The 13,384-nt window shown below is 41.8% G+C and overlaps 1 protein-coding gene across 1 annotated transcript in view; it reads right to left on the reverse strand.

The window, feature by feature from the left end:
- Positions 1 to 749: 749 nt before the first annotated feature.
- The window catches only part of LOC109927288 (microtubule-associated protein 4-like), a 126,334-nt gene continuing 113,699 nt past the window's right edge, over positions 750 to 13,384 (reverse strand). Inside the window, exons 11-13 of the mRNA XM_048596159.1 lie at positions 12,656 to 12,748; positions 4,499 to 4,580; positions 750 to 886 (exon numbers count right to left, since the gene is read on the reverse strand). Coding sequence (XP_048452116.1) covers positions 750 to 886; positions 4,499 to 4,580; positions 12,656 to 12,748 — 312 coding nt within the window. The remainder of the gene's footprint in view (positions 887 to 4,498; positions 4,581 to 12,655; positions 12,749 to 13,384) is intronic.

Consider the following 13,384-nt stretch of genomic DNA (forward strand, 5'->3'; position numbering starts at 1 on the left):
CAAAGGTTTTGTGGTGCAGAAGTAGGCCATTCAAAACCGTCAGTTACATTAGAGGCTGATCATCTCAGCTGACATAACTGCAATCCTCCTTTCTCAGATGGTGTGTAAAAAGTACACACTGTAGCCAGGGCAGTTGAGAATATGGATACCTAAGCCAGTACCAGATCATAACCTAGAGAGCAAACGATTCCAGAGTAGCATTGAGTTTCTTGATGACAAAGGCCAAAAGTAACTTCTCTATCTTTATGCTTCCTTCTTGCTAATTGCAAGTGGTACATGCTCTTGGAAGCCCATAAGGCAACTGGAGATAGGGTGGGACAGAAATAATTATTTCTACATGTATCGTTGGTAAAGACACCATTCATGAGCTAAATTAGGTAACATTTGGTAGGTCAGTCAATTTCAGCTGGGTCATGATTGGGACAATACATTTAGTCTTAACACCCTTTAATTAGGTGGTTAAGGAAATGAAAAAACACATTGCCCACAGTCCCAATCACTTTTGATTGCTGGAAGTGCATCTGAGGGGATTTTAGCAGGAGGTGAGATACCAAAGAGTCAGCAACACCATCTGTGAAACCACAGATCCAGCATGGGCCATCAATAACCTTAAGGGAGAACGAAAAGATAGGAAAAAACATGGAAAGGTGGCAGAGCAAAGATTATGCAAACTTGGAGAGTCAGAAGAACACGTCCCAGAGCTTACTCTCAGCTTGTGCGATCAGTTGGTGGCTTGTTAAAGCCACAGCTCAGCTACCCTTCCTCTCCCTCACCTTCACATTGCCTCCTCCCGGAGTATGGTTGAGGTTGTCCAAGGATCCAATTTTTGACTCTGCTTTGTTCTTGAAATCAGTCTTGGTGGTCTCTATCTTCACATCCCCACCACCTAAATAATGTTAAGCAAAAATTAATTTTGTGAATAACTTTTTTACTCTTCACCGTGACTGTAAGGTTCAGACAGATTGTGTTGTAAAGGGGAAGGTGGGAAAGAGAGGGGGCGCAATGGAAAGTGTGTGTTTGGGAGATGGAGAGATGAACTCAATTTACACCGCCCGCATCATTATTGCACCTTTTCAAATAAATTATATTTGAAGGGCATAAAAACACTTTGCCTTAGTTGGATCCCAGAATATCTGATAAAACAATCAACTTGAACTTGTTTTGTTGATGTTGACAAGTGAGGAATGTTGTCTAGTACACTACAAAAAATGCCCTGCACTCAGAATAGAATCATATAATCCTTACAGTGTGGAAGCAGGTCTTTCAGCCCATTGAGTCCACACCAACGCTCTGAAGATTATCCCATCCAGACCCATCCCCTGCCCCATCCCCGCATTTCTCACCTAGACATAATGGGCAACTTAGCACAGCCAATCCACCTAACCTGCATATCTTTGGACTGTGGGAGGAAACCGGAGCACCTAGAGGAAATCCACGCAGGTACAGGGAGAATATGCAAATTCCACACAGACCCGAGGCTGGAATCGAACCTGGGACCCTGGAGCTGAGAGGCAGCAGTGGTAACCTCTGAGCCACCGTGCCATCCCACTCCTTCAAATTAACTGATCGAACAGCCAAATGGGGTCCGAGTTTTATTTTACATTCAAAGGAAAACATCTTAAATAATAGAAGAATCCCAAGAATCCCAAAGCAAGGTTTTGACAAGGCAAACAATTTAGCACTCAAATCAAAATTGATGTAAACCTATACCTGCTCCAACATAGTATACCATGTTACAGATGCCTACTGGTTGATTACATAAAACTATCATCCACTGTGGCTCTAAATTATACAAACTAAGGTGGCTAATTTTGAGCCAAAATCTGTGCAAATGAGCTAACCTACAAGTTAGCAGGTAAGCAATATCAATGTACCTAGAGTGTCAGGGACAATCTCAACAAGGAGACCGGTTGAGAAATGCATGTGAGAAAAGTATGCCTGTACTGCTTTTCATGCAGTCAAATCTCATCTTGATCTTAGTTTCACGTGATTTGTTCTTCGTTGAAGTAGCCTATTATTTTAGTCAAAACCAGCATCCTAAGGAGAGGTGAGTGTGATTGGAAAACAAAGACTTCTATTAGTGAAGAGATATATTTTGGTTTAGGAAAAATAAACAGCCAGTGCTAATGTCTCCGTTCTAGATTCCATCTGTAATATTTTTCACATTGCTCGAGTAGAATGAAGACAAACAGGTCTTTCCTCAAATTCCTTAACCAGAAGCTTAACATTATTTAAAAAAAGAGACAGACCAGGAAATTATAGGCCACTCAGTCTAACCTCATTGGTGGGGAGATTATTTGAAAGAATTCCAAGGGCAAAATATATCTGCACTTGGAGAGAAAAGGATCAATTAGAGATAGCCAGGCGAAGTTGTACATTGGATACAAACTTAGCCGTGAGCAGGAAGCAGAGGACGATAGTAGAGAGGTATGCGTGTGACTGGGAGTCTGTTTCCAGTGGGTTTCCAGAGGGTTTACTGCTTGCGGTGTATATTAATAATTTGGACTTAAACATAGATGGTATGATCGTGCAGTTAGCAGATGACACAAAAAAATGGTAGGACAGTTAATAGAAAGTAGGATAGTAGTAAAGTATGGAGCATATCAATAAATTGCTCAGCTGGGCAGAGCAGCGGCAAGTCGAATTCAACCTGGAAAAATGTAAATTTGTGGGGAGGGCTAACAAGGCAAGGAATTGTATTATGAATTGTAGGACCCTGAAAAAGTACTGAAGATCACAGGGACTCTGGTGTATATATCAACTGATCACTGAAGCTATCAGGGCAGGTAGATATGATGGTTAAGGCAGCATATGGGATACTTTCCTGCATTAGCCGAGGCACAGAAGAGCAAGACGGTTATGGCATAACTGTATAAAATGTTGGTTCTGAAATATTGCACGCAGGTCTGGTGACCACATTATAGAAAGAGTGTGACTGCATTAGAGATGGTGCAGAGAAGATTTACCAGGATGCTGCCTCAGCCAGAGGGTCTGAACTATGAGGGACCCAACAGTAGTGAATAAGAATGAGAGACATAACTAATTAAATAACCAACCTGCTATTCCATTCATAGACAAGTCAATAACCAGAGGGCACAGATTTAAGGTAAGAGGTAGAAGGCGAAGTGGAGAGTGGAGGAGAAATGTTTATACTCAGAGGGTGGTGGGAGTCTGGAACTGACTGCCTGAAAGAGTAGTTGACTCAAGCTCTTTAAACAGCATTTAGATATTCATTTGGTTGTCACAGTTTACAAGCTATAGACCAAAAGCTGGAAAATTGGATTTGTAGTTAGATCTTTGTTGCAACCATGTGGACGTGATGTGTCAAATGGCCTCCTTCTGTGCTGTGAATGTCCAAGACTCTGATCAGAGTCTCCTAAACATGATTATGGGAGTGAGTTGCATGATCAGCTATGTTTTGGAAGAGATATTAAATCAAGACCAGGTAAAACCCCATAGCTCTGGCCAAGAGAGCTCTCCAAGCCATTTCTTCCGTACATTTGTCACCAATGATGTCATTGAACTCAGAGCTACGTTTTGAATTTTATATGGGATAGATACCTATATTTGTCTGCAGAACAGTAAATGAACAGTAAACGCAAATTCCAAGTACATACAAACATGTAATTGAGGAGGACTAGGCCATTCAGCACCTCGCTTCTTCTGCTTTCACCTACTTGCTGAAGAATCTACCCACCTCTGCCTTAAAAATATTCAAAGACTGTAAGTCTCTCCATGCAAAGACTCATGACTCACGGAAAGTTTCACCTTATCTATATTTTAAATGGGTGAACCCTGATTATTAGTGACCCTAGTTCTAGATTCTCTTATCCGAGGAAACATTCAGCCCACATCAAACCTATCAAGACCGCATAGGCTCTTGTACGCTTTAATTAAGTCACCTCTTACTCGCCAACAGATATGATTCCTAATATGCAAAATTTTCCTCATAAAACAGCACAGCCCCATTCCAGGTATTGGTGTAGTAAGCCCTCTCCAAACTGCCTCCAACACACTTACATCTTTCCTCAAATACATTAACCAATACTATGTACAGGACTCTGGATGGGGTCTCAGCAATGCCCTGTATAACATGAGGCATAATCTCCCTATTTTTGCATTCAATTTCCCTTGCAAAAAATCATAACATTCTATTAGCTTTCCTATTTACTTTCTGTAACTGCATAATAATCTGCAATTCACGTACAAGAACACCCAGATCCCTATTCATTTCAGAGCTCAGCAATCTCTCATCATTTAGATAAGATGCTGCTTCTTTATTCTTCCTGCTAAAATGGACAATTTCACATTTTCCTACTTTATATTTCATTAGCTGTATTTTTTACCCATTCACTTAGCTGATGTGTATCTTTTCGTAATCTGCTTGCGTGTTTTTCTCATCTTTCTTTCCTACTTATCATTGTGTCATATATGTACGAAAGATATGATCAGATCTTGCTTAAATGCAAGGTTTTGAATATATTCATCTTAACAGTACCTGCTTTGTGTTTTAGATTTGTCTTGGATCCACACTTTGATGATGCACGGCTCACATCCAGCTTAGTTTTTGGAATCTGCACCTAAAAATTAAAGAGTTTAAGAAATGCAATCGTATCAATGCTTCACTATCTCTAAAACGAAGGGGAAATGAGAGTCATGTCAGCTAATGATGTACTTCATCAAATATTAAACTACAGAATGTTAAACCATAATATTAGCTTCCAATTAAAACAAGAAACTAGGCCCTGGGGATAAAGAATTAAACCAATCAGGAATTACATTTTTACCCAAAAATTGATGCATGTTTGAATAATTTATCAAATGATGTACTGGCATTAAAAACACTGCAGTCAAATTATGATGGAAAAATAAATGCACAAGAAAGATTGGCTTTCACAAGTTGTTCCTGAACAAAAATCTATCCACTTCTGCCTTAAAAATATTCAAGAATTCGGATGAAAAGTCACTGGATTCGAAACTGTAAATTTGGTCTCTCGCCAGATATGCTTCCAGATCAGCTGCAATTTCTGTTTTTATTTTGACTTTCACAATATGGGTACAGTTGAAGGCGTAAAAGTAGTATGGTTACTGGGCCAGTAATTTAATATGGCTGGATTCAAATCCCACCATTTGAATCCAGTTAAAGTAAGTTGAGTCAGTATAGAGACAATGGAGCTGTCCGATTATCATGAAAATACAACTGGTTTGGTAAATCCTTTAGGGAAAAACCTAATCTGGATCATGTGACTCCAGTGCCAAAACAATGTGACTGACATTGGCTAAGCCACCAGTGGTTTAGCAGATCACTCATATGCTTCAAGCTGAAAGTTAGCCCACTGCTTTCTTCTCGGGGTAATAAGACACAGACAATAAATGCTGACCTTGTCAGTGTCAGACACACCCTGAGAACTAATTTTTAAGAAGTCTTAATGACTTCCGCACACCAATGAATCCAACCTGTATTCTTAACGTGGTGCCAGGGTAATTGTTTCTCAATGAAATTGCTCTTGTGCAGCTAGTTAGAGTGCTTGAATGAATTCAGGAAATTTCACTTGAGCTGAAAGTGTCTTGTGGTGGAGTGGTAGTGTCCCCCCTCCCCAGGGCCAGAAGGCCTGGGTTCAAGTCCCACCTGGCCAAGTATTGTAACATGCCCAAACTGGTTGGTTAAAATTATCTACACTTAAGGTAAGACCGAAATCCAGGACTTAATAGCTCTCAACCCACTATGTAAACCTGAAAAAGAGTAGATAATTGGGTCAGAGATAGTAGGAACTGCAGATGCTGGAGAATCCAAGACAACAATGTGCAGGGCTGGATGAACACAGCAGGCCAAGCAGCATCATAGGAGCAGAGAGGCTGACGTTTCAGGCCTAGACCCTTCATCAGAAAAGGGGGAGGGGAAGGGGGTTTTGAAATAAATAGGGAGAGAGTGGGAGGCGGATAGAAGAGGGATAGAGGAGAGGATAGGTGGAGAGGAAACAAACAGGTCGAAGAGGCGGGGACGGACCCAGTAAAAGGTGAGTGTAGGTAGGGAGTTAGGAAGGGGATAGGTCAGTCCAGGGAGGACGGACAGGTCAAGGGGGCGGGATGAGGTTGGTCGGTAGGAGATGGAGGTGCGGCTTGAGGTGGGAGGAGGGGATAGGTGGGAGGAAGAACAGGTTAGGGAGGCAGGGACGAGCTGGACTGGTTTTGGGATGCGGTAGGGGGAGGGGAGATTTTGAAACTTGTGAAATCCACATTGATACCATTGGGCTGCAGGGTTCCCAAGCGGAATATGAGTTGCTGTTCCTGCAACCTTCGGGTGGCATCGTTGTGGCACTGCAGGAGGCCCAGGATGGACATGTCGTCTGAGGAATGGGAGGGGGAGTTGAAATGGTTCGCGACTGGGAGGTGCAGTTGTTTGTTGCGAACCGAGCGTAGGTGTTCTGCAAAGCGGTCCCCGAGTCTCCGCTTGGTTTCCCCGATGTAGAGGTAGCCACACCGGGTACAGCGGATGCAGTATACCACATTGGCAGATGTGCAGGTGAACATCTGCTTGATGTGGAAAGTCTTCTTGGGGCCTGGGATGGGGGTGAGGGAGGAGGTATGGGGGCAGGTGTAGCACTTCCTGCGGTTGCAGGGAAAAGTGCCGGGTGTGGTGGAGCTGGAGGGGAGTGTGGAGCGGACAAGGGAGTCACGGAGAGAGTTGTCCCTCCGGAAACCCTGCAGCCCAATGGTATCAATGTGGATTTCACAAGTTTCAAAATCTCCCCTCCCCCCTCCACATCCCAAAACCAGTCCAGCTCGTCCCTGCCTCCCTAACCTGTTCTTCCTCCCACCTATCCCCTCCTCCCACCTCAAGCCGCACCTCCATCTCCTACCGACCAACCTCATCCCGCCCCCTTGACCTGTCCGTCCTCCCTGGACTGACCTATCCCCTTCCTAACTCCCTACCTACACTCACCTTTTACTGGGTCCATCCCCGCCTCTTCGACCTGTTTGTTTCCTCTCCACCTATCCTCTCCTCTCCGCCTCCCACTCTCTCCCTATTTATTTCAAAACCCCCTTCCCCTCCCCCTTTTCTGATGAAGGGTCTAGGCCCGAAACGTCAGCCTCTCTGCTCCTATGATGCTGCTTGGCCTGCTGTGTTCATCCAGCCCTGCACCTTGTTGTCTTAGATAATTGGGTCAACAAGTTCAAATGAATACAGGTGTTAGAGTTTAGAGCTGCAGAGAATGGGCCTTAATGCTGTGGAAAGCAGGGTCTGTATTTAACACTCTTTCAGAAAATAAGAAAATTACAGTCACCAGGGAACTGATTCTGAGCAAATTGCTGGAGCTGCGTGCTGACAAGTACAGAGTATTGATGGATTTCATCCAAAGGTCTTAAAAGAAGTGCTATTAAGATAGCTTAGGCATTGGCTTTAAATTTCCATAACTCCCTACAGTTGAAGCAAGTCCTATTAGATTGGAAAAGAGCAAAAGTAACTCCTTCAATCAAAAAGGGAAAGAGACAAAATCGAGAACTACGGGCTAATTAGCTTAACATCAGCAGAGGGAAGATTTCTGAAACTATTATTAAAGATGGTAGAGCATAGGACTTGGATAAGTTCAAGACATTCAGATGCAGGTTTTGTGAAGGGAAATCATGATTAATTAATTTAATGTAGAGTTATTTGAGAAAGTAACATAGCTTGCAATGAAAGGAACCAGTGGATGGCACTTGATAAGGGGCCACAACAAAAATTATTGCTGAAAATAAAGCCTTGTGGTGTCAGAGTCACATATTGGCATGGAAAGATGACTCACCAGCTAACAAGAAATGAAGAGTAGACATAAATGAGTCATTTTCTAGTTGGTAAGATGTAACAAACGAGTCGCACAGGGATCAGCGCTGAGGCCTCAACATTTCACAATTTATATACATGGCTTGGATGAAGAGACTAAAAGTATGGCTCCTAAACTTGCTGAATATGCAAATATAGGCAATAGTGCACGTATGAAAAGCTAAAACAGAACATAGGTTAAGCGTGTGGGCAAAGATTTAGCAACTGCCGCATAATATGGCACAAAGAATAAAGAAGAATGTTATCTAAATGGTGAGAGATTGCAGAGCTTGGGAATGCCGACGGATCCGGGTGTCCCGCAAAAGGTTAATTAAAAAAAGTACAGCAAGTAATTAGGAAGTCTAACAATGTTATTGTTTACTGCAAAAAAAAAAAGAAATACAAAAGTGAAGGTACGCTTTAGTTAAACAGGACAACGTGAGGCAATATCTGAAGTATTGCGTACAGTATCTGTCTCCTTACTTAAGGATGGATGTAAATTCATTAGTAGCAGCTCACAGAAGGTTTACTTATATTAATGTCGGTGCTTTTATGTAATATTATCACTAGGTGGAGTACCACATGCACATGTGTAGAATTGGATGTTGAATATCTATGTCATCACAATGCTGCAGTTTGCCTGTTAAAATGGTGGTGCTACTCAATATATTCATAGGGTGGATGCTCTGGAGACCCCTCAGCAATGTTAAATATTCTAACCATAAAGATTTTACTGCTCTGGAATACGTGATTAGAGCCTGCCAGCCACCCCATAGCAGTTACTATTATATCATTTGAACACAAATGCAACAGTTTCATGAAATTACATTTTATAGAGGTTCATAGAATCCCTACAGTGTGGAAACAGGCCCTTCGGCCCAACAAGTCCACACCGATCCTTGGAGCATTCCACCCAGACCCATCCCCCTATAACCCACACACCCCTGAACACTACGGGCAATTTAGCATGGCCAATCCACCTAGCCTGCACATCTTTGGACTGTGGGAGGAAACCGGAGCACCCGGAGGAAACCCACACAGACACGGGGAGAACGTGCAAACTCCGCACAGACAGTCACCCAAGGCTGGAATTGAACCCGGGTCCCTGGCGCTGTGAGGCAGCAGTGCTAGCCACTGAGTCACCATGCCTTTTGGAATCAAATTGCTAGGATTAGTTAACAACTTCACTATTAATCTTAACACCACCACAATAATAGAAGATGATTAAACTTGGCTCTCTTTCTCAGCCAACAATATCTCCGTGCCTAAATTGAGCATTAATTTAATCAGGGTTAGGTCTTGAATCGATACAAATAACCATTCAGGTAATGGAGGGGCTGCATGATATTTTGCTGAAAGTTCTCTAGGATGTCGCATCAGTGGCGATGGATTTAGATCAGTGAGCAAATCTCAGACGTGAGTTAATTTGTTGGTTTATTTGGCATTCAGAGCCCCAGGTATCCTATTTGACAGTGATCATTATCTTGGAATCTCAGCTTATTCTTTATTGTAGGTGAAGTCATCCACACATGTACAGGGGCATACTTGCTACCGAGACTGACATCACCTGAGCTCCATCATGCATGCGCAAACTGCTCCCAACTACCATCATTAACAGTGCATTGAGATTACACACTTCGCACCTGGAATGTGTGGGTCGTCCTATGGGGAAAGGCTGGCAGGCTAAGTTCTTATCTGCTGGAGTTTGAAAGAAGAGGTGACTTGATTGAAACATGGAAGATCCTGAGGTGTCTTGACATTTGGATGTGGAAAGGAAATTCCTCTTCTGAGAGAATCTAGAACTAGGGGATCACTGTTTAAAAATAAGGAGTCACCCATTTAAGACAGATGGAGAAATGTCTTCTTACAGAGAGTCATGAGTCTTTGGAATTCTCTTCCTCAAAGGCAGTGGAAGCAGAATTATTAAATATTTTAAAGGCAGTTTTATGAATGATTCCTCATAACAAAGGGGATGAAAGGTTATCAGAGATAAGTTGGAAATGTAACATTGAGTATTCAGATTAGTGATGATCTTCCTAAATGGCAGAATATGTTCAAGGGAATGAGCAGCCTAATCTTTCTCCGAATTTGTACATTTGTACGGCCCTAACCAGCAGGTTTGAAGGTAGGGGCCTTGGACAGCTGTTGCCAGTTGGGCAATAGATCGTCTTAAGTGTGCAGTTTCCCACGTAAGGATCTCCTTCTGCTGTCACAGGGATTTAACAGCTGATGGGAGAAGCACAGGCTGAACATCGTAGCATTGAAAAGACAGGTAGCCCTTGAGAGGACAAGGATGGAATCCACTTTGTTAGAGTTAAGAATCAAGGAACTAAGGTCATGTGAATGGAGACATTCTAAAGGTCAACAGGTACAAAGAAAAGCAAAAAATCTGCTGGAAAATCATGCAAGAAAAATGGAGTGGTGATATGGAGGGACTTTTATCGCTCAAACAGTGACCAGGATAATATTAAAGAAAAGGAATTTCTTAAATGTGCTCATGAAAATCTCTTTGCCACTATGTTCAAATGGAATGGAGGCATTGCTGACTCTGTCGCTGGGAAATGAGGTGGGATAAGTGGACCAAGTGTCTGTGGCAACTACATGGACCCTGAGGAAGGGACCCTAACTTTAACTGATTTCTATCTGCTGATGCTGCCAGACTGGCTGAGCTTTTCCAGCAATTCCTGTTTTTGTTTGGATGGCAGCTCCTTTTCTCTGAAGGACATAATCAACTCACCAGTAATAATACTTAGTCAATTTACACTTGCTTTGGTGTGATTTGAATTCAGGATCTTTAGCTTATTGCTAATCTTCCAAAAGTAGCATTGTTATCAAATTCAGTCATTTATTTTTCCTCCTTGGGTACTGCTGCTCAACTGAGCAATGACAATGCTGGAGTTAGTTCCCATCAGCAGCAAATTCCTCTGAATCACCGTTCTCCTCTGTGAATTTAAAGTAAATCACTGTCTGAAATAAATGCATTCAGTGGCGGCTGATCTTATCCCCACAAACAATTTCCCAGCAAGAGACGGCAGTGCACCAAGTAGTAATGTCCCCGCACAGCTAACATAACCATGATTAGCTTACTCAACGTGAATAAGGCATCCAGAGACTTTGTTGCCTACTACATTAATATGTGTTATTCACTACCCCATAATGCAGCGGACACCAGGACACAATAAGTTTGAGGGGGGGGGAAAACAGGCAGATTTTTAATTCGTATAGGTCAAGGGGTTATTGGGAGCGGGCAGGAAAGTAGAATTGATGCTAAGGTGAGATCAGACATGACCAATTAAATGCTGTGCACACTCGAGAGACTGAACTGCCTATTTCTATCCCTAGTTTTTATGTACTTCTCTCTTCTTTCCAGGCTGCTCCCCTAGAGACAAACTGTTTGAATCCAAAGTAATCAAAAGTGAAGAAAATTACTTTTGGATGCAGACATTTTAAAAGGCACCGGTAAGATTTAACAGGTTATCTTCGCCATGTCCTCACCCTGTTAATGCAATTGCATCATAACATACAGCAGCTAGGCATGGAAATATAACGTCGTTGTATTTTAGTAGAACAGCAAATTTAAACCATGTCTTTGTGGAATACTTGCGTGTATACCACATAGCGTTGGTATCATAAATGTAAGCCTCTGCTCCTATTAATTTATTAATATTTAAGAGGATACATAGCACAGAAAGCAGCAAATTATCCCTATGCTGAATTTTTAGAAGAGCTATTGATTGGAACAGATTCAAATTAAGATTTATAAGGCCATAACACGCGGGAACAGAAGTAGGCCATTCAGCCCATTTAGTCTGATCCACCACTCAATGAGAACATGGCTGATCTGATAATTCTCAAAACTATTTTCTTGCCTTTTCAGCATAACCCTTGATTCCTTTACTGATTAAAAAACCTGTCTGAATGACCAGTCTCAGCCATGCTCTATGGTAAAGAATTCCACAGTTTCACAACCCTCCGAGAAGGAATTTGTCCCCATCTTTGTTAAAGTGCCCTTACTCTGAGCTTATGCTCTCTGGCCCTAGACACTCTCAACAAGGGGAAACAACCTTTCCACATCTACCCTGTCAAGTCCTCTAAGAATTTTGTATGTTTCAATAAGGTCGCCGCTTATTTGTTTATATTCTGAGAAGCACAGGTCCAACCTACTCAACCTTTCCTCATAGGACAGTCCATCCCATATTGGTAAATAGCCACGTGAATCTCTCTCGACTGTCTCCAATGTCAGTATCTCTTTCCTTATATAGGTGGCTCAAACTGTTCACAGTATTCTAGCTGTGGACTGACTAGTGCCTTGTACAATTTTAGCAAAGCCTCCCTACTTTTATATTCCATTCCCTTTGAAATAAAGGCCAATCGTTTGCCTCACCTATTAATCACCAGGACCAAAGGCAGTTTCTTCCAGACTGCCAGGCCCATAAAATCTAACAAAGTAAGCGATGGTAAGGAAGAAATACAAGACTTAATGAGCTGGACTGGCAGAGTTCAAGGACTGCACGTGCCCAAGAGGCTGTAAACTGGACATTTACCCAACATAAAGTGATTTCTTCCATGTCAATTGGAACTATGCGAAAACATCAACTGTAGACTTTGTCTTTTCAAACTTGTGCTATGTCTGTCAGGGATGATACCTGAAGTTGTACAATATTAATGCACGGCACAAATCCCTTATTAACAGTGTTTGCTATGGCAATTAATGAGTTAATTTGTCTGCTACACATCTTGGGAAAATCTTATAACACTTTCCTACATAATAATGGTACTAGTAAACCAAATAAACGTAGTGACAGCAATGAAAAGGAAGTTCGTGTAAAAATCCCAGAAGCCAATACTTACATTACCACCACCAGGAACATGCTTAATGTTATCCTTAGAACCACACTTTGACTGCACGTGACTGTAGTCGATTTTTTTGTTCACAATCTGGACCTAAGACACATTGGAACAAATCAATTTAAGAGCCGTTTCCTTTATAATAAATAATTCAAAAGTTGTTTTTGAATTTTCTGTACAGGACATATACAGGTCACTTTAAATAAATGTTAACATTTATGTAGAGAAAAAAAAAATCAGTTCATTTAAGCCGGTAATACAATCATATCAACCGCTGTCTCAGTTATAAGACATCATTCTGTGCATTACCAGAAACAGAAATATCATAACTTTTTTTTAATAAAAAGAACATGCAAAGTGACGTCAGCAAAGTTCAAAAATTGAAACATGGACAACAGTTTAAAAGCATATTTTATCCAATTATTCATGTTTAAACTGCCCCTCCCTGTTCATGTCCCGACTTCTGAAAACAGCTCTCTAGCTATTCAAGGTTCAGGAGCCTTTGTTCCATTGCTAGTTTCAGCCCAACGACCTGATACATTTTAAAATAGCTGGAGTGTGAACCATTACAGTACGTCAATTAAGACCCCTCCGCATTACAGGTCTTCCATTGCATTTTGTTAGCAAGAAAGGTTCTTTGGTGTTGCATTCTAGTGATACTAATCATTTAATGAGATGTAAGAGAGTGTGTGTGTGTGTGTGTGTGTGTGTGTGTGTGTGTGTGTGTGTGTG

This window comes from Rhincodon typus, chromosome 4 (assembly GCF_021869965.1).
Source record: "Rhincodon typus isolate 14 chromosome 4, sRhiTyp1.1, whole genome shotgun sequence".
NCBI lineage: Eukaryota > Metazoa > Chordata > Chondrichthyes > Orectolobiformes > Rhincodontidae > Rhincodon > Rhincodon typus.